At 44.4% G+C, this 19,732-nt stretch overlaps 1 protein-coding gene across 2 annotated transcripts in view; it reads right to left on the bottom strand.

Moving 5' to 3' along the window:
• Positions 1–14,027: 14,027 nt before the first annotated feature.
• Positions 14,028–19,732, bottom strand: part of LOC120381226 (olfactory receptor 1020-like) — a 233,212-nt gene continuing 227,507 nt past the window's right edge. Inside the window, exons 1-2 of one of the 2 annotated variants that reach the window (XM_039499379.1) lie at positions 19,430–19,505; positions 14,028–15,211 (exon numbers count right to left, since the gene is read on the bottom strand). In XM_039499379.1, the coding sequence (XP_039355313.1) occupies positions 14,252–15,202 (951 nt within the window). In that variant the 5' untranslated portion in view covers positions 15,203–15,211; positions 19,430–19,505 and the 3' untranslated portion in view covers positions 14,028–14,251. Of the gene's footprint in view, positions 15,212–19,429; positions 19,506–19,732 lie in introns of those variants that run through there. The other variant, XM_039499380.1, reaches the window with a different exon arrangement.

Here is a 19,732-nt window from a genome sequence, read left to right as displayed (position 1 = left end):
CACCAATGAAATCGCTTCAGAAGGCTCCATTGTCTTTGTGGTAAATCAAACCCTGGTTGACATTGAGTGCGGTCTGAGACAAGATACTTGTTTGTCACTTTCTCTGTGGACCATGAAGCTTGCCACACGTCCTCTTTCATAAATCCCTCACCCAGAAAATGTATCCACAAGCGGCAACGTGAGGGCAGATGACCAAGTGGTGGATGAAACAAGTATTTAATTAACAGTATATGTGGTATAACATATATATAATCTATTAATCATTTATAGGAAGGCTGGACAGAATTTTTTTAAATAATTTCAGCACATAATATCAATGTTTATTTTTAAACATTTTTTCCTATGTTTAGCTATTTAAATTTTCACAGTTGTGCCAAATTATGAGAAGGGGGACAGACAATGGGTGGGTCAGACAATAATTATTTAATGCCTGTAAATGTTGAGTTTCACATATTTAAAGCTTTATGACCCTTAAAACACAAACTGTCAACTTCACATGTCAAAATACACAAAGTAAATAGCCTTAAATCAAACTCTAATAAGTTCTCAGGCAGCATTTTCTTAACTTTGCCTACTTGTACATTTAGATTATTATCAATGGAAATATTTTATCGGTTTGTGCGTGTAAGGTAAAATTGACGTTTATTCACATTTAGCAATAAAAATCTAATCCTGCAAAACTGATTTATAAAGTGTTTATAAATGCTACCCTAATATAAAGTTTGGCCGCATTTTCTTCAGTTTAATGACCATTCTGCAAACTTCACTGTCTTCAGGATATTTTCAAGAGTGTAACTGATGTAAACTTAGTAAATAATTATGTTGATGATACAGAAGGTAGAAGGGAATCCATGTCCTTCTTTCTGAGCCGTACTGACTGCAGAACTACTTCTTTTCTTTTCGGCAATTTTTTTCTCTCTCTAAAGTGATCAGATCTGATTCAGAGTAAATAGCGGGGAAGATGGTTTTATTTTGGAAAGTGGAGAAGCTGCATTATTTGCAAAACTGACATCATTCTGCAAGACAGAAAGATGGTGAAACTGATTAGAAACTGACTATAAGCACTTGTGAAATTGTCTAATCTTTTTTTATACTGGAGTGTGGGGACAAATGCAGAAACATGGGCTGGCATTCTCAAAGAAGCTTGAGGGAATTAGGTACCTCAAACCACTGAATGTCAATGGAATTTATGCACCAAACTCCTTTAGAATCTAATGAAAATTCTAACCTAAACCCTTCCCTCCCACCCCCACACAAACAATGAAAAGAAAATCAGGCTGAAAAATTTGTTCCATTTAAGGAACAAATATTAACTTGAATGCTAGTAATAATAATAAAAACAACACATTTTCATTTCAATTAAACTGGTGTAAATGCTAACTATTCTGGGAAGGTGTGACGCAGTAGGGAGTGGGGTGGATTGACCTGGGAATAGCGTTTAGTTTTACTGGGACTGTCTGAATGGGGGATGGGAGAGCAGGGGATGACTGTAGGTGAAGGATGGTACCTGAGCCCATAATCTGAGCCAGGAAGCGGGGTGGGGCGAGTCGCCACCTTTGCCCAGGAAACTGGACAAAAGGAGAGGGGGAGAGAAGGAGGGGGAGAGAGCCTGCTGGAGTGTTTTTTGTTTTCAGATTTGGGCTGGTTGGGAAGAGGCAGGGAACCCCAAGTCTGGGGTCTAAGATCCTGGCCCCCCAGAGGGACCTGGCTGAGGGCTCCTGGTTGTACCTACAAGCCCTGCTTGGGACTGTGTTCCTGTCATCTAATAAACCTTCTGTTTTACTGGCTGGCTGAGAGTCACGGTGAATCGCAGGAAGTGGGGGGTGCAGGGCCCTGACTCCCTCAAACTCTGTGACAGAAGGTACTAGAAGAATTTTCAAAACATACTCACTGTGTTTGTAGCAAACCTGTGGATGTATCCTGAATTGGAAAAACAAACAAACAAACATTTGAATCACATCATATGCAGAAGAAAGTGATCTCTTAGCACCGTCAGAAAACTAAAACCAGTCAATCTGCTTCTCTAACACAGACTTCTTTTGAAACTTGTCAAAATGTCCAAGCACTCAGCCTGCCCTATTGGAGTCAAACATCCATTATCTTAATAGATTGTAGGCACATCACATTGTAATTGAAAACCGAACTATCTATATCTTATATGCTTAGGTTTTCCTGTATGCTCTATTCAGGCAAAATAACAGTGTCCGACTCAGGAAGGCTGATTTCATCTGCTCAGAGGCAGCCTTGGGACATGATCTACAGAGAAATTCACAGACTTTCTCCTGAGCTTTGCGGTGGAATGCTTGTGAGGTCATTAAATAAATAACTCAAGGGCCAGGGCCAGAAGCTGGCTGTAATTCCCACATGTCTGTATGGGTGTTGTGAACTCACACATTTTCCGACATAGAGTTCCCCTGCACAAAATTCTGAGCAACGTCTTCATGCTCCTGCCTCATGTCAAACCTCCATCCATTATTCTTATATCTTGTCCCAAAAAGAGTGGGCTGAATAACAGAGCACAGTGGGACAGCCAAAGAATAGCAATAATACTTAGCTCTTGCACTGGGCTTTAAATCGGTAGATCTCAAAGCATTTTAGCAAGGAAGGCAGGATTCTGATTTCACAGATGGGGAAACTGAAGCACAGAAATGGGACCAATTACATTGGAATGAGTGAGAGGGGAATCAGCCCCACAGACTGCAGTGGGATTGCTCCTGATTTATATAGGGGTGAGTGAGGAGACAATCAGATCCACTGAATTCAGCAATTCATAGATATTAAAGCCAGACTGTACCGTTATGATCTGACCTCCTGTATCACCCTAGTCAGGGAATTTCACCCCATGATTCCTACAAGCCCCTAACTTCAGTTTGAGCAAGATCATCTCTTTTAGAAGAGACATCCAGTCCTCACTTAAAGACTTCAAGTGATGGAGAACTCACCACACCCAGTATAAGTTGTTCCAGTGGTTAGTTACTTGCATGGTGCAAAATGTGCTTCTAATTTCCAGGCTGAACAGGATCTCATACTGCTTTTGTTCACTAGATTAAGGACACCTCTACTATTAGAAATATTTTCCTTTGGCAGGTACATAGCACTAGATTGTCAAAGGTATTTAGGCATCTAAAAATGCAGATGGGCACCTAGTGACATTCTCAAAAGTGCCGAGGCAAGTTAGGTTCCTAACTCCCATTTGACTCAATGGCAGTGAGGTGGTTTTTTAAATCTACACTATGTCTAGCTGCATCTTTAGGCACCTAAATCCTTTACAAAGCTGACCGTTATAAACCATGTTCAAGCCACCTCTTTGGTAAACTAATAGATTAAACTTCAAGGAATAACTCTTCTTTTACACTAAGACATAAGAACATAAGAATGGCCATACTGGGTTAGACCAATGGTCCCTCTAGCCCAGTATCCTGTCTTCTGACAGTGACCAATGCCAGATCCTTCAGGAGTGAAAAGAACAGGGCAATTATTGAGTGATCCATCTGCTGTAGTCGAATCCCAGCTTCTAGCAGAGATGTAGGGACACCCAGAGCATGGGGATGTGTCCTTGACCATCTTGGTTAATAGCCATTGATGGATCTATCCTCTAATTGGGGGAAGGATAGCTCAGTGGTTTGAGCATTGGCCTGCTAAACTAAGGGTTGTACGTTCAATCCTTGAAAGGGCCATTTAGGGAACTGGGGTAAAAATCTGTCTGGGGATTAGTCCTGCTTTGAGCAGGGGGTTGGACTAGATGATATCATGAGTTCCCTTCCAACCCTGAGATTCTATGATATAAGTGAAAACAGAACTGGTGGAACCAGAGGCCCATCTGGTGCCATCCCAGAGAGCTATCATGATGTAAACCAGTGAAGGGTCTAGCCAATGTATAACATTACAGAGCATTCCAGTAACAAGGAGAAGCAAGCTGTGCCACGTCAAGCATATGAGGGAGAAAATGTGCCTTGTAGAGATGTCTGAGACACTGGGGAAAATGTTCACATGTGCCTGAAGGCCAGATATTTAAAGGTAGCTAGGCACCCCACTGAAATCCATAGGAATTAGGTGACTAACGTGCCTAAGTATTCCTGTAAATCCCTTGAGACATCTGGCTGCATTTTCAGATGCCTAATCACCTTTGTCGCTTTTGAATATTTTAACCACAAGGCCTACCAGAGTGAAACAGAGAATCTTGTGTTGCAAGTTCAGCCAGAATTATGCTACAGAGATGTAGCCATTTAAGACTAGAGATTGCTGGGAGTTGCAGGCTCTGGACAGGGCACATGATGTAGATCTGGTCAACTGACAAAGGATCATAGAATCATAGAATCTCAGGGTTGGAAGGGACCTCAGGAGGTCATCTAGTCCAACCCCCTTCTCAAAGCAGGACCAAACCCAACTAAATCATCCCAGCCAGGGCTTTGTCAAGCCTGACCTTAAAAAGCTCTAAGGAAGGAGATTCCACCACCTCCCTAGGTAACACATTCCAGTGCTTCACCACCCTACTAGTGAAAAAGTTTTTCCTAATATCCAACCAAAACCTCCCCTTCTGCAACTTGAGACCATTACTCCTTGTTCTGTCATCTTCTACCACTGAGAACAGTCTAGATCCATCCTCTTTGGAACCCCCTTTCAGGTAGTTGAAAGCAGCTATCAAATCCCCCCTCATTCTTCTCTTCTGCAGACTAAACAATCCCAGTTCCTTCAGCCTCTCCTCATAAGTCATGTGCTCCAGCCCCCTAATCATTTTTGTTGCCCTTCGCTGGACTTTCTCCAATTTATCCACATCCTTCTTGTAGTGTGGGGCCCAAAACTGGACACAGTACTCCAAATGAGGCCTCACCAGTGCTGAGTAGAGGGGAATGATCACATCCCTCGATCTGCTGGAAATGCCCCTACTTATACAACCCAAAATGCCATTAGCCTTCTTGGCAACAAGGGCACACTGTTGACTCATATTCAGCTTTTCGTTCACCGTAACCTCTAGGTCCTTTTCTGCAGAACTGCTGCCCAGCCATTCGGTCCCTAGTCTGTAACAGTGCATGGGATTCTTCCGTCCTAAGTGCAGGACTCTGCACTTGTCCTTGTTGAACCTCATCATATTTCTTTTGGCCCAATCCTCTAATTTGTCTAGGTCCCTCTGTATCCTATCCCTACCCTCCAGCGTATCAACCACTCCTCCCAGTTTAGTGTCACTGTTTAGTGGACTGCACCCTGCAAACTTGCTAAGGGTGCAGTCCACACCATCCTCCAGATCGTTAATGAAGATATTGAACAAAACCGGCCCCAGCACCGACCCTTGGGGCACTCCACTTGATACCGGCTGCCAACTAGACATGGAACCATTGATCACTACCCGTTGAGCCCGACCGTCTAGCCAGTTTTCTATCCACCTTACTGTCCATTCATCCAGCCCATACTTCTTTAACTTGCTGGCAAGAATACTGTGGGAAACTGTATCAAAAGCTTTGCTAACGTCCAGAAATAGCACATCCACTGCTTTCCCCTCATCCACAGAGCCGGTTATCTCATCATAGAAGGCAATTAGATTAGTCAGGCATGACTTGCCCTTGGTGACTCCATGCTGACTGTTCCTGATCACTTTCCCCTCCTTTAAGTGGTTCAGAATTGATTCCTTGATTCGTGTGACTATCATCCTGGAGACTATAGAAGGAAAGACCCTGAGTCCAGTCCTTCCATGGGGACCTAGCAGAAGGCTGATAGAGTAGCTGTGAAGAGGTAACTACTTTTTGCCCACAAAAAACATTGTAATATCAGAAAATGTGGCTTAGTTGAAATCAAAGTTTTCCAGCAGAAAATGTCAATTTTTACAAAATATCTCAATTTTCTGTTGGAAAATGAAAAGTATATATTTAATTAAGTTGGACATTAAAAATATTTCCAAAGGTCAAATTGAAACAAAACATTTTGTTTTTAAATATGGGTTTGATTTTTTAAAATTGACATATTGACTTAAATTAAGACCGAGAAGGGATGGGAGGGGAAACAGAGATAAAAGGAGAGGGCAAGTGACTTGCTCAAAGTCCACACTGCAGGTCAGTGGCGGTATCAGGAACAGGACCCAGGTGCCCTGAGTCCTGGCCTCGTGCTCTAGTCATAAGCCCACAATTCCTGCCACTGCACAACATCTGGATGGGCAGAAAATCGTAAAGGGGGTTGCACTTACAGTTGCATTAATGATTTGGTTGCTGTGTCCCTAGAGGTATCTCTACACAACCCGTGGAAATGAGCCTCCAAGCTCAGGTCGACAGTCTTGGTCTTGCGCTACTGCACTAAAAAAAGGCATGTAGATGTTGCAGCCTGAACTGGAGTTTGGGCTCTGGTGTGTACAGAAGGGGGGTGGGCTTCAGAGCTCCAGCCCTAGCTGGAACAGGTGCGCTGTTATTTTTAGCACGGTAGCATGAGCCCTGGGAGCCTCAGTCTGTGGACCCGGGCTCTGAGTCTTGCTGCCGCAGCCTGTGTAGACATACCTCAGGAGCACCAGTCATAGACCGAGACCCTGTTCTAATAGGCATTGTACAAACAGAACAAAGAGATGGTCCCTGCTCCAGAGCATTTCAATGTAAGTCACGCTGTGGCAAGACCTCTGATGACTTATTAATGCTGATTCTTGTAGCTAGACACTCCACAACCCAAGGGATTCGATGGCAGCTCAGTGACTAATTCCCTTAATCTCAACCTCACCCCCTTTTGATTGGTGTGTACATTTTGTGCTGCCCCTCTTCACAGGGGTGAATTTCAGCTTGAGTGGAAGATTCGCCACAGTATCTGAACACATTCAAGACATTAGTGAACTATAGGAGCAACTTACTCAGGATTGTGGTGGATTCTCCATCACTGACAGTTTTTAAATCAAGAGTGGGGTTTTTTTTGTTTCTAAAAGCTCTGCTCTAGGAATTATTTTGGGGCAGTTCTCAGGCCTGTGTTATTGAGGAGTTTAGACTGGACAGGACCTTCTGGCCTTGGAATCTATGAATTGATGGGAGAAGAGCATGAAATGACAGTTAATTTGAACAGGTGGGAGTTTGAAGTCACCTGAGCGATTCAGGGCACCCATTTCCCATTAATGGGAACTGGACATGCATATCCCACAAAACCTCTTAGCAGGTCCTATGTGACACTGCAGTAATGCCTAGGCCTTGGGTGGGCCCACTAGATGGGGGTGAATTTCACCCAGTGGGGAATAGACAAGACTTGGGTGTAATTAATAGAAATACAATTCCTTGAGGATGAAGATCCGGGACTGCCTGCTGTCAGAGACAGGATACCGGAATTGATGGACCCTGGTCTGGTCCAATCTGGCGATTCTAAGGCACTTATACTGGTTCTCTAGATCCCAGACTGCACTGTCAAATGGCACCACCCAGGGACTGGACTGGAGTAAACAGAGATGCGGGCTGGTATTTTAAAAGAAGGACTAAGGGAGTTAGGTGCACAACTCCCTCTGAAGTACAATGGCATTTGAGTGCAAACTCCATTAGACTTCTTTGAAAATCCCACGTGGCGCAAACCTGCTGGTTCAGTTCCATGCATTGTGCTAACCCCCAGTGCAACAGTCATACTCCCTCCAGCACAGGACAGAAGGGGTGATATCCCGAGTTAGGAGGGGATCTGCAAGTTGCATGGGAGCAGCTTCAGCAGCCTGAGAGCTGGCTGAAGAGGGAAGGCCGAGTAGCAGAACCCTTAGAGTTGGGGCTGTAGGGTCTGAGAGTTGCTGCTGTTGGGAACTGGTTTGAGAACCCTGGTTTAACACAATCAGTATTTTTCATATACTTGAGTGGCCCAAAATTAGGGTGAAAATTGGTAAAAAAAATAGCAGGGCCTTTGTATATGATAGTGTACTGTGTGTGTGTGCATGCATATTGCGTGTGTGGGCTTTTCTGTGAACCATCTTATGTGGAATATGCTTGTGTGTGCATGCTTTGTGTATTTCTGCATTGTGTGTGTATCTCTGGGTGTCTCCTTCTGCCTGCCCGTGTAATTGTGTGTGCGTGCTGGGAAATGAATTCTTTGTGTGAGTTGTGATTTTCTGTGGAACAGATGGCTGAAGGCAGACCCTCAGCTGGTGTAAGTGAAAGTAGCTCCACTGTGGACAACTGAGTTAGGTGGTGAAAACGAGTGTGAAGATCTAGCCTGATGTTCCAAATGTCTCCCTGATTGCAGCCCTGTACCACTGATGTCCAGGCACAATGGTACTCCACAGAGCAGCCCCTTCAACTGACTGAGAAATCCATGGGGAACATCATGGGAGACAGGAGAGATTCCAGAAGACTGGAAAAGGGCAAACATAGTGCCCATCTATAAAAAGGGAAATAAAAACAACCCAGGTAACTACAGACCAGTTAGTTTAACTTCTGTGACATGGAAGATAATGGAGCAAGTAATTAAGGAAATCATCTGCAAACACTTGGAAGGTGGTAAGGTGATAGGGAATAGCCAGCATGGATTTGTAAAGACCAAATCGTGTAAACCAATCTGATAGCTTTCTTTGATAGGATAATGAGTCTTGTGGATAAGGGAGAAGGGGTGGATGTGGTATACCTAGACTTTAGTAAGGCATTTGATATGGTCTCACATGATATTCTTATCAATAAACAAGGCAAATACAACTTAGATGGGACTACTATAAGGTGGGGTTCCTAACTGACTGGATAACCATACTCAGAGAGTAGTTATTAATGGTTCCCAATTAATGCATGGTTCCCAATCCTGCTGGAAAGGTATAACAAGTGGGGTTCCCTAGGGGTCTGTTTTGGGACCGGCTCTGTTCAATATCTTCATCAAGGATTTAGATATTGGCATAGAAAGTATGCTTATTAAGTTTTCAGATGATACCAAACTGGGAGGGATTGCAACTGCTTTGGAGGACAGGGTCATCATTCAAAATGATCTGGACAAATTGGAGAAATGGTCTGAGGTAAACAGGATGAAGTTTAATAAAGACAAATGCAAAGTGCTCTACTTAGGGAGGAACAATCAGTTTCACACATACAGAATGGGAAGAGACTGTCTAGGAAGGAGTATGTCAGAAAGGGATCTGGGGGTTATAGTGGACCACAAGCTAAATATGAGTCAACAGTGTGATGCTGTTGCAAAAAAAGCAAACATGATTCTGGGATGCATTAACAGGTGTGTTGTGAACAAGACACGAGAAGTCATTCTTCCGCTCTACTCTGCGCTGCTTAGGCCTCAACTGGAGTACTGTGTCCAGTTCTGGGCACCGCATTTCAGGAAAGATGTGGAGAAATTGGAGAGGGTCCAGAGAAGAGCAACAAGAATGATTAAAGGTCTAGAGAACATGACCTGTGAAGGAAGGCTGAAAGAATTGGCTTTGTTTAGTTTGGAAAAGAGAAGACTGAGAGGGGCCATGATAGCACTTTTCAGGTATCTAAAAGGGTGTCATAAGGAGGAGAGAGAAAACTTGTTCACCTTAGCCTCTAAGGATATAACAAGAAGCAACGGGCTTAAACTGCAGCAAGGAAGGTTTAGGTTGGACATTAGGAAAAATTTCCTAACTGTCAGGGTGGTTAAACACTGGAATAAATTGTCTAGGGAGGTTGTGGAATCTCCATCTCTGGAGATATTTAAGAGTAGGTTAGATAAATGTCTATCTGGGATGGTCTAGACAGTATTTGGTCCTGCCATGACGATAGAGGACTGGACTCGATGACCTCTCAAGGTCCATTCCAGTCCTAGAATCTATGAATCTGCATCACTGGCAGCAATTGTTTATTGCCACGGTCTTGCAGCTCTTCCCAGGCCGCTCTGCGAATCACTTGGTGGTCTCAGCCTAATCCACAGCAGCAACAGGCCTGAATGATGCTTCTTGGACTTCAGGATCTGAGATAAAAAACTCAGATCCAAACACCCCCAATAAACATGGTGAGTCTCAGAATTCAGAACTGAAGTTCACATCCCTGGTCATTCAGCCCTGCCCTTAGTTGGACAAGCAGCCACATGTGGACCACAGAAATTGGCCTCCATCCTGGCAGGTTCAGAAGCTGCATTAAGGGACAATAGATATGGAGTGTGAACAAACTTCTGGGTTCTGATCCATAGAAATGAGTGCTTTGGAGCACTTATGGAGCACACTGTGGGGTGGGGGGAGAGACAGAGAGCACACACATGTATCCCCACTGATCTACCTAATCATCTCTTTATCCAACTATCCATCCATCCAACTGTCCATCTATCTAATTGCCTTTCTTGCTGTCTGTCCTTCAAGATGTCTGTCCATTTTTTCCTCCTTCTGCTATTTGTTCATCCAATTATCTACCCCTTGGTCAGGTTCATGGTCTGTCTACACTTCTGTGAATCTGCCTTCCAAGCTATTCATCTGTCTAATCATCTCTCGGTCCACCTGGCTAAATGTGTTTACACTCTCTTTATCTATCTGTCGCTAATGGATCCTTCCCTGTGGAAGTGGATTTCAGTGGGCAGGGGCTGCTGAGTGGGGACATGTCACAGTCACAGGCACGAAATTCAATTTACAGATATAACCTGATATTTGGTAACTAAGGAACATTCCTTCCTACTCTGTGTGCTGCTAATTTCACAGGCAAAGCAGGTGGGAATTGGAGCTGACAAGAGGCTGGCAGTGTGACTGTAACGCTGCTAAGTACAGCAGTGGGAAGGGGATAGACTGTAACAGGTTCTATCTTGGTCCCTGGTGGCTGATCAGAGATGTGGCAATGAATGGTCTGTCCATGGGTGCGTAAGGTGCTTGACCTTAAGGATGCAGCTGATTCTATAAGTCTGATGACAGATTTGCTGTCACAGATCCCCAGTTTGAAGGAACCCAGATCAGTTTAATTTGGAACATGTTAATTTCACTGATGCTTTGCTTAGATAAAAATAATTCAAAAAATAATTTAAAAAATCCTGCTTCATTATGAGCTTGTTAAAACCACCCCAGTTAACAACACACCTATTAAAAAGAAACCTCTCCAGTTAGCCATGCAGCACCTGTGACTCTAGAGAGATTTAAAAGAGGACACAATGGTCATTAAAACTTCACATGCCTTAATCAGAACTCTAAGGAATGTTAAACCCAGCTGAGACCTGGCCACTGCCTGGAGTTTTAACAAACCTCTGAAGGCTCTGCCAGTGGCAGAAAAAGTTACATGTTATTTGAATGGGTCCCATTGAGGGCCATTAGACTGAAACACTGTTGGTAAATGCAGGTTGCAGCAACAATCCCATCGGGGCTGATTAGAAGAGAAAGTCAAAGGTACTGATTGAAGTTAGACAAAGAAAGGGATGAGTCTGTTCCTATGGCAAGTAGCCCGCAGTGGTTAAAGCGAAATGGTCAAGCCTTTCACTCCCAGCCCCTGTGAACAGCAATCTCTTCCTTCATAAATTCCATCAGACCCCCACAGAGGAGGGAATGCAAGGGGGAGGGATGGCTGCAATGAAACTCGCATGTAAACAAATCTCAGATTCCTACTTGGTTAGCCAACGCAGCACAGCCCAGGTGTGGGGAGAAAGAGGCAATTTCAGATTTCTAGGTCTCAGGGACGGAGCTCAGCCAACGCACCTGGGCTGTGACTGGCTTTGCTGTGCTCCCCATGCTCCCCAGCTCTGCCAGTGTCCCTCAGTCCGAACCCACAGCCCCTTCCACTGTTCCATCTTTGGGTTCACACAGGCACAGTTCTGTCACTGCCCCTGAGTCCCAGTCAGCAGCCGCCTGCTATCCCCTCCCAGGGCAGCCCCACACACATCTCTGCTGAAGTTCCATTATTCCTAACACACAATCCCTCTAGTATCCCAGTATTAGCTCCCTTCACAGCATTGGTGAGATGCCTCAGTCCTGACTTACATCACTCCTACTATTCCTGTACACAAACCGTTCCCCAACTCTGCCAATGAGCTACAACCCCCCCCCCCATCATTGCTGTCCTACCCCAAACACACAGCCTCCCAAGTTTGCCTTTTAGTCTGGCCCTTTTCAGCCCTTTATTGGAAATGGCCTGATTCCCAAGCCAGCCCTTCTCTACCAGGGCTGGCTTGGCCCCCGGCTCTCCAGCCCAAGGGCACATGGTCCCATCACAGGCAGGGACAGGCAGATATAGTTAAAGTGGTGAAACTTGTATGTGTAGACACACCGTGCACATTTATTCCTCACTCTGGACACGAAGGGGTCGGATAACGGGAGGTCTGACAACAGAGATGACAGAAAGAGAAGACTCAGTTTAGTTCTTTTATTGCACGATGCTCTTGGTGACAGACACACAGTTATTAGGGTCTGATGGAACAAGGTAAAACCTGAGAAGGAACTGGTGGAAAACATCCCCTGGGAGCGGAAGGAATTCTCCCGCTAGCAGGCCGTACAGGCTGGGTTTTCCCATAAGAGGCCGAGGCTAGGCATCCAAATCCTATGGGCAGTGAATCGGAGTTCAGCACCTAACATCCTTTGGTCCCATTGTCAATTACAACAGGACGTGGTGGAGAAGACAGGGCACTGGACTGGGACTCTGGAGAGATGGTTTCCTGCCATGAGCCTGCTTAGTGACTCTGGGCAGGAAATGTCACCTCGTTCTGCCTGAGTTTCCCCAGCTATAATGTGAGGAAAAGGGTGTGGAGCTGGGGCTAAAATCACAAAGCTCCCACTTAGGCACCTGAAGCCCAGATTCCAGCCCCCGGGATTTTCACACACCCAGCTCAGCTCCTGGCAAACACTGCAGGCACCCAAGTGTTAGCAGTAAATGGGCTGTAGGTGCCCCTGGACGTGCCCTCTGCAGCCCCAAACCAGGCATCCGGATGCCGAGGCCCCAGACCGCCGCACAAACCTGGGGAAGGTGGGTGTTCCCCTGCCTGACTCTCCTCCAGGGCCCCGTCCCACAGGCCAGGGGCCCAGATACTTTGGAAAATTGCACTGGGCCCCCAAGTATCTGGAAACAACTGGCCCTAAATCATTGCTGAAAAGTGGGCAAATACGAGTTCTGTGCTGGTGTCCTGTGGCCAAGGCCAGAGGGTTTCCTTTGGCTTTTCTCTTCCTTTGGAAAGCAGCCTGGAGATGAAATACATATTAGGAAACAAACATTAATGGTACAATTGCCTAACACTGCTATTACAGGCAGTTGTTGCAAGCCTATGTTTTTATAATGTAGATATCATACAGTGGTGTATATGAGTGCATATGCATATGTGTGAGTGTATGTGCAAATGTGTGTGCGCACATATGTATGTGTGTGCACATATGTATATGTGCTTGTATTTGTGTATGTGTTCATGTGGGTGTGGATATGCATGTGTGTGTGTGTCCATGTGTGCATGAGTGTCTGTGTCCATGCATATGTTTGTCTGGGTAAGTGTGCATATGCATAAGCATGTGTGTGTGTGTATGCATGTGTGGATGTATGTGTGCATGTATATGTACGTGTGTTTTCATGTTTGTGCATATATGTATGTGTATATATGTTTGTGGATGCGTATGTGTGCGTGTATGTTTGCATGTGTGTGCGTGTGCATGTGTGTGTGTGTGTGTAGAAGTCTCCCATCCTACAATGAATGGATGCCCAGTGTTCCAGCTGAGTCCATTTTGCCTGCACCCTCTCACTGAGCACAATCTCCCCCATTGTCTGAACTTTGAGCAGTCACAAGTTCAAATTTCCCACCAGCCGAGTAGTACCCACCTGTGGAATCTGACAAGACTGGGGTCCCAGGTTTCAAGAGGTCTCTTCATCTCCACTTTCCCCCAGGGCTGTAAGAGCAGTGGTTCTCAGCCTGGGGTATGCGTAGCCTGGGGTACACAGAGATCTTCACAGGGATACATCAACTCATCTAGAGATTTGCCTAGATTTACAACAAGCTACATAAAAAGCACAAGCAAAGTCTGTACAAACTAAAATTTCATAAGACAATGACTTGTATATACTGCTCTAGACTATACACTGAAACGTAAGAACAATATTTGTATTATAATTTATTTATTTCATAACTATATGGTAAACATGAGAAACTCAGCAGTTTTTCAGTACTAGTGCGCTGTAATAGTTTTGTATTTTTATGTCTGATTTTGTAAGTAAATAGATTTTAAGTGAGGTGAAACTTGGGGATACACAGACAAATCAGACTCCTGAAAGGGGTACAGTAGTCTGGAAAGGTTGAGAGACACTGTGTAAGAGCAGGACACGAAGTCCAGTGGAGCTCAGGGAAACACGACCTGGGACTACACCAGGCTTCGCTTCAGGCCCTACCCCAGCCATTGTTGTATCTACTTTAACCAAAGGAAATTGTCTGGTTAGCATGTTCCAAACATGAATTTCCTGCAAGCTTTCCTCAGGGCCTCCTGGACCTCTTTGTTTCTCAGGCTGTAGATGAGCGGATTGACCAGCGGGGTCAGGACGGCATAGACGACAGAGAGAACTTTCTTGAAGTCCCTTAGGATGTCAGTGGTTGGGAACATGTAGACAATCAGCAGAGTTCCATAATAAATGCTCACCACAATGAGGTGGGAGGAGCAGGTGGAAAAGGACTTTTGCCTCCCAGTGGTGGACGGGATTCTCAGGATGGTGAAAATGATGCAGACATAGGACATCAAGGTAAGAAGGAATGGGACCAGTAAGAAAACCAAGCTGAGTGGGAAAGCCAATGTTTCCATCAGGTGAGAGTCATTGCAGGACAGTTTTATAAGGGGGATGAAATCGCAAAAGAAATGGTCAATAACGTTAGGGCCACAGAAAGTTAACTGAGATATTGACAACGTTGTTATGCTATTACCTAGGAAGCCACCTATACAAGAGCCACATGCAAGCTGGAGACAAGCCCTGCCACTCATACGGGCTGCATAGTGCAGTGGATTGCATATGGCTAAATACCGATCGTAAGACATCACTGAGAGGAGAAGGCATTCTGTTGCAATCAGAGAACCAAAGAAATAATATTGTATGACACACCCATTGAATGAAATAGTCCTGTCCCCAGTCAGAAGACCAACCAGCATCCTGGGCAGGATGGTGGAGGTGTAACAGGTCTCCAAGCAGGACAAGTTCCCCAGGAAGAAGTACATGGGGGTGTGAAAGTGCTGATCAGTCACAACCAGTGCAACGATGAGGATGTTACCGGCCATGGTTGTGATGTAGATCACTAGAAACAGCAGGAAGAGAAGAATTTGTTGATTAGGAAAATTCCCGAATCCCAGGAGGATGAATTCTGTGATGGATGTTTGGTTCACTTCCTCTGGGTTCACCATGCGTTCCAACTAGGGGAAAGAAACCAAAATTTACAATGGAATCTGTAGAAGATACATTTTCATCATGCTTTAGCATCAATTTAGTTTCATAAATATTCCATAAGGCCCCCTCATACTGTGGGGTCAGTGAAGAACCAAGACTCTGGAGGCAAATTTTCTATTTAGATCTTTTTTATTCCATTATCACCCCACTCTGGTCAGTGAAGAGATCGATGCAGACAGAAACCATACACACTGTTGTGCATATTGATGTCAAAATTGGCAAAGCCATTTTGAGTTAGTCATTTTTAACTTCAACAGGTGGTCCCCATGGCTCACCAGGGTGAACTGTAACTTCTTGCACTGCAAACATATTATCAATTCAGCTAATGGCCAGCAGGCTGTAGTGGACTCAACCAAGACAGGGGACAGTGATCAACACACTGTCATAGCAGGCTATGTTAGTCTCCATGAGTCAAGGTCCAGCCCTTTCCTGCTTTTATTCTTTTCCCCCTTTTTTCACATTCATCTTGGACCACTCCAGAGAGAGAGAGACATGTCACTGAGCTGTTGCATCACAAACTGATGCCAAATTTACACTTCACTCCCCTTATGGTTTCCTTTGCTAACACCACAACCACCATGGTGTTTCAGTTACTTTTTCTCTGAAACACTCGCCAATTGAATCTCGTTTTATTTCTGTCTGCAAGTGACTCATTCCTCAGTCCTGCTGTGAAAAGAACAGGAATCATAGAATCATAGAATCTCAGGGTTGGAAGGGACCCCAGGAGGTCATCTAGTCCAACCCCCTGCTCAAAGCAGGACCAAACCCAACTAAATCATCCTAGCCAGGGCTTTGTCAAGCCTGACCTTAAAAACCTCTAAGGAAGGAGATTCCACTACCTCCCTAGGTAACCCATTCCAGTTCTTCACCACCCTACTAGTGAAAAAGTTTTTCCTAATATCCAACCTAAACCTCCCCCTCTGCAACTTGAGACCATTACTCCTTGTTCTGTCATCTTCTACCACTGAGAACAGTCTAGATCCATCCTCTTTGGAACCCCCTTTCAGGTAGTTGAAAGCAGCTATCAAATCCCCCCTCATTCTTCTCTTCTGCAGACTAAACAATCCCAGTTCCCTCAGCCTCTCCTCATAAGTCATGTGCTCCAGCCCCCTAATCATTTTTGTTGCCCTCCGCTGGACTCTCTCCAATTATCCACATCCTTCTTGTAGTGTGGGGCCCAAAACTGGACACAGTACTCCAAATGAGGCCTCACCAGTGCTGAGTAGAGGGGAATGATCACATCCCTTGATCTGCTGGAAATGCCCCTACTTATACAACCCAAAATGCCATTAGCCTTCTTGGCAACAAGGGCACACTGTTGACTCATATTCAGCTTTTCGTCCACCGTAACCCCTAGGTCCTTTTCTGCAGAACTGCTGCCCAGCCATTCGGTCCCTAGTCTGTAGCAGTGCATGGGATTCTTCCGTCCTAAGTGCAGGACTCTGCACTTGTCCTTGTTGAACCTCATCATATTTCTTTTGGCCCAATCCTCTAATTTGTCTAGGTCCCTCTGTATCCTATCCCTACCCTCCAGCATATCAACCACTCCTCCCAGTTTAGTGTCATCTGCAAACTTGCTAAGGGTGCAGTCCACACCATCCTCCAGATCGTTAATGAAGATATTGAACAAAACCAGCCCCAGCACCGACCCTTGGGGCACTCCACTTGATACTGGCTGCCACAAGGAGTACTTGTGGCACCTTAGAGACTAACAAATTTATTTCAGCATGAGCTTTCGTGAGCTACAGCTCACTTCTTCGGATGCATAGAATGGAACCCACAGACAGGAGATATTTATACATACAGAGAACATGAAAAGGTGGAAGTATGCATACCAACAGGAAGAGTCTAATCAATTGAGATGAGCTATCATCAGCAGGAGAATAAAAACTTTTGAAGTGATAATTAAGATGACCCATAGAAGGTGTGAGGAGAACTTAACATAGGGAAATAGATTCAATTAGGGTAATGACCCAACCATTCACACTCTCTGTTTAAGCCTGAGTTAATTGTATCTAATTTGGAGGATTCTCTGCAGTTTGAGGTCTTCAAACCGCAATTTGGGGACTTCGATAACTCAGACATAGGGTAGGGGTTTGTTATAGAAGTGGATGGGTGGGATTCTGTGGCCTGCATTGTGCAGGAGGTCAGACTAGATGATCATAATGGTCCCTTCTGACCTTAAAGTATATGAGTCTATGAGTTCAGCAGTCTCTCTTTGAAGTCTGTTTTTGAAGTTTTTTTGTTGTAAAATTGCCACCTTCAAGTCTGTCACTGAGTGGTTAGAGAGGCTGAAGTGTTCTCCCACTGGTTTTTGAATGTTATGATTCCTGATGTCAGATTTGTGTCCATTTATTCTTTTGTGTAGAGACTGTCCGGTTTGGCCAATGTACACTGCAGAGGGGCATTGCTGACACATGATGGCATATATCACGTTGGTAGATTTGCAGGTGATTTTTCTTCCGCTCCCTGCTGGTGTTGTCTGCCACCGTGATTAACTACATGCTCTGGGTGAAGGGGGATTATGAACTCGCATGGGACCCACAACTCAATGAGCTTGCTCCTCAACTGTCTGCCTCCATGGATCACAACTGAGAATACCAAATGCAGAACCAATTGCTGAGAAATAGGGCAGACACACCCCAAAACTGGTGGTAATTCTTCCACAAGATATACCAAACCAGCAACAAAATAAACTTCTGTATCACCACACTGGCTAATAAGAAGTCAGAAAAGCAGTCTCCTTAGGCATTCCAGTCCTTCTACCACCACCAAAATACTAGACTTAATGAGGAGGGGGTATTTAAAGCAATTGCATCAAACAAAAGTTTTTGTCTGATCCCAAAGGACCAGCTGCACACCTAGGTCAATATATAATTCAGATCTTACCCAATAATCATGCCGTGGCCAATCCTTTAGTATTTAGTTAACCAGCACCATGCCCCACTGGAGTTCTGGTATCTGTTATGTAACAACAGAGCTGGAACCAGTGACATGACTCCATTTAGCCTAAAAGGCCAGGTTAATTTTCAGCTGTTCAGGTGTGACTGTACCTTTAGTCAGTGAGGGCATCCTGGCTGACACACATTCAGGTTAACGGGCTTCAGTGTTCCCTTGCAGTTAACTTTTTAATGTTCATAAACCTGTTATGATCTGAGGTGGTTTAAAGCATAACACAGGTTTTTAGGTTTGCAGATCTGTGACCCTCTTCCTCTTTGAGATTATTTATTAATTATTATTATTATTTATTATTTATTTTATTTTGCTGGTCATAATGTGGGAGGGTATCTTCGCTACCCTCTGCTCATGAGGTTATGTATGTGTCTTGTAGCAGTCTTCTTCACGCTAGTTGAAAGGTTTTATTTTCAGTAGGTGTGGACTGATTCTTTTCTCTTAAAAGGCATGTAATTTTTTCAGGTTCACACTGATGAACACAGAAAACAATTGGGGTGGTTAAACTTTCTTCAAATTCCATAGACAATTAAGTTCTATATTTTCCAGTATAGTGCTGAAATGGGTGTTTGTATATACACACATCAACATGCTTAACTACTCACTTTCCCCCAAAATATGGGAGTTTGGTTAGGAGCCATTTCAGCATGGATGACTTATTAAAAGACAAATTTTAAATAGAACTGTATCGTAAACTGCATTATGGTATTGTATCAAAATATTGCATTTCAATGGGAGATTCACCTTCCTTTATAGGAACAGAACAGACTCCTAAACTATTACCATAAAAGTGGTCCACAGACATTGTCTTCAATGGGATTGAACAAATGATTAAGGATTTAAAGGATTAGGTTCCAAATATGTAAATTGTTCTAATGAAACTGACAATGCCTGAGCTGTCAGATCAGAAGAAGCTTCATTCAGATAAAGGTGGTCAGATGTGTGATAGCCCCAAGTCTTTCCAGTACCCCGTACCCGCTAAAAATTTCTTACCGGTACTGCATTCTGGAGAGTACCACCCTAACTGAAATACTGGACACAACCATTTTCTGTCATCATGTCTGAACTACAGTTCGCCTTTTCAGCTACCAATTTTGGTATCCACAAGGCATTAGATGCGTCAGAGCTTACTAAGAAATCACAGGAAACATTCAAAGCATCTATGGGTTTATCCAGAATGCTGCTTTGCTGTGTATAGCCAGGAATCTAGCCTCCCTTTGAACCTTTCTGACCTGTATTATGTAATGTCCGTCTTGGATTTGTAAAAGGACAGCCAAGCCTCCATCTTGGATACCCTTCTCCTCAGATGATTTGGTGCCCTTTCAGCTTTTTTTAAATCAAGGAGGGGAAAGGTCAGGATAGTTAGAGTCATGTGACAGCCATAATCTGCCTAGCAACTGCAGCTGATTTAGTGAGTGGCTGGCCTGTCACTCAAGGCTGCCAGTCTGAGTGGCAGCCAGAGACCCACATAGTTCAGCTAGCTGCTAGGAGCCTCAGAGGGACCAGGATACATAGGACTTTGGATTCTTGGTCTC

This window comes from Mauremys reevesii, linkage group 13 (assembly GCF_016161935.1).
Source record: "Mauremys reevesii isolate NIE-2019 linkage group 13, ASM1616193v1, whole genome shotgun sequence".
Lineage (NCBI taxonomy): Eukaryota > Metazoa > Chordata > Testudines > Geoemydidae > Mauremys > Mauremys reevesii.
This window is presented reverse-complemented; position numbering and strand designations above follow the sequence as displayed.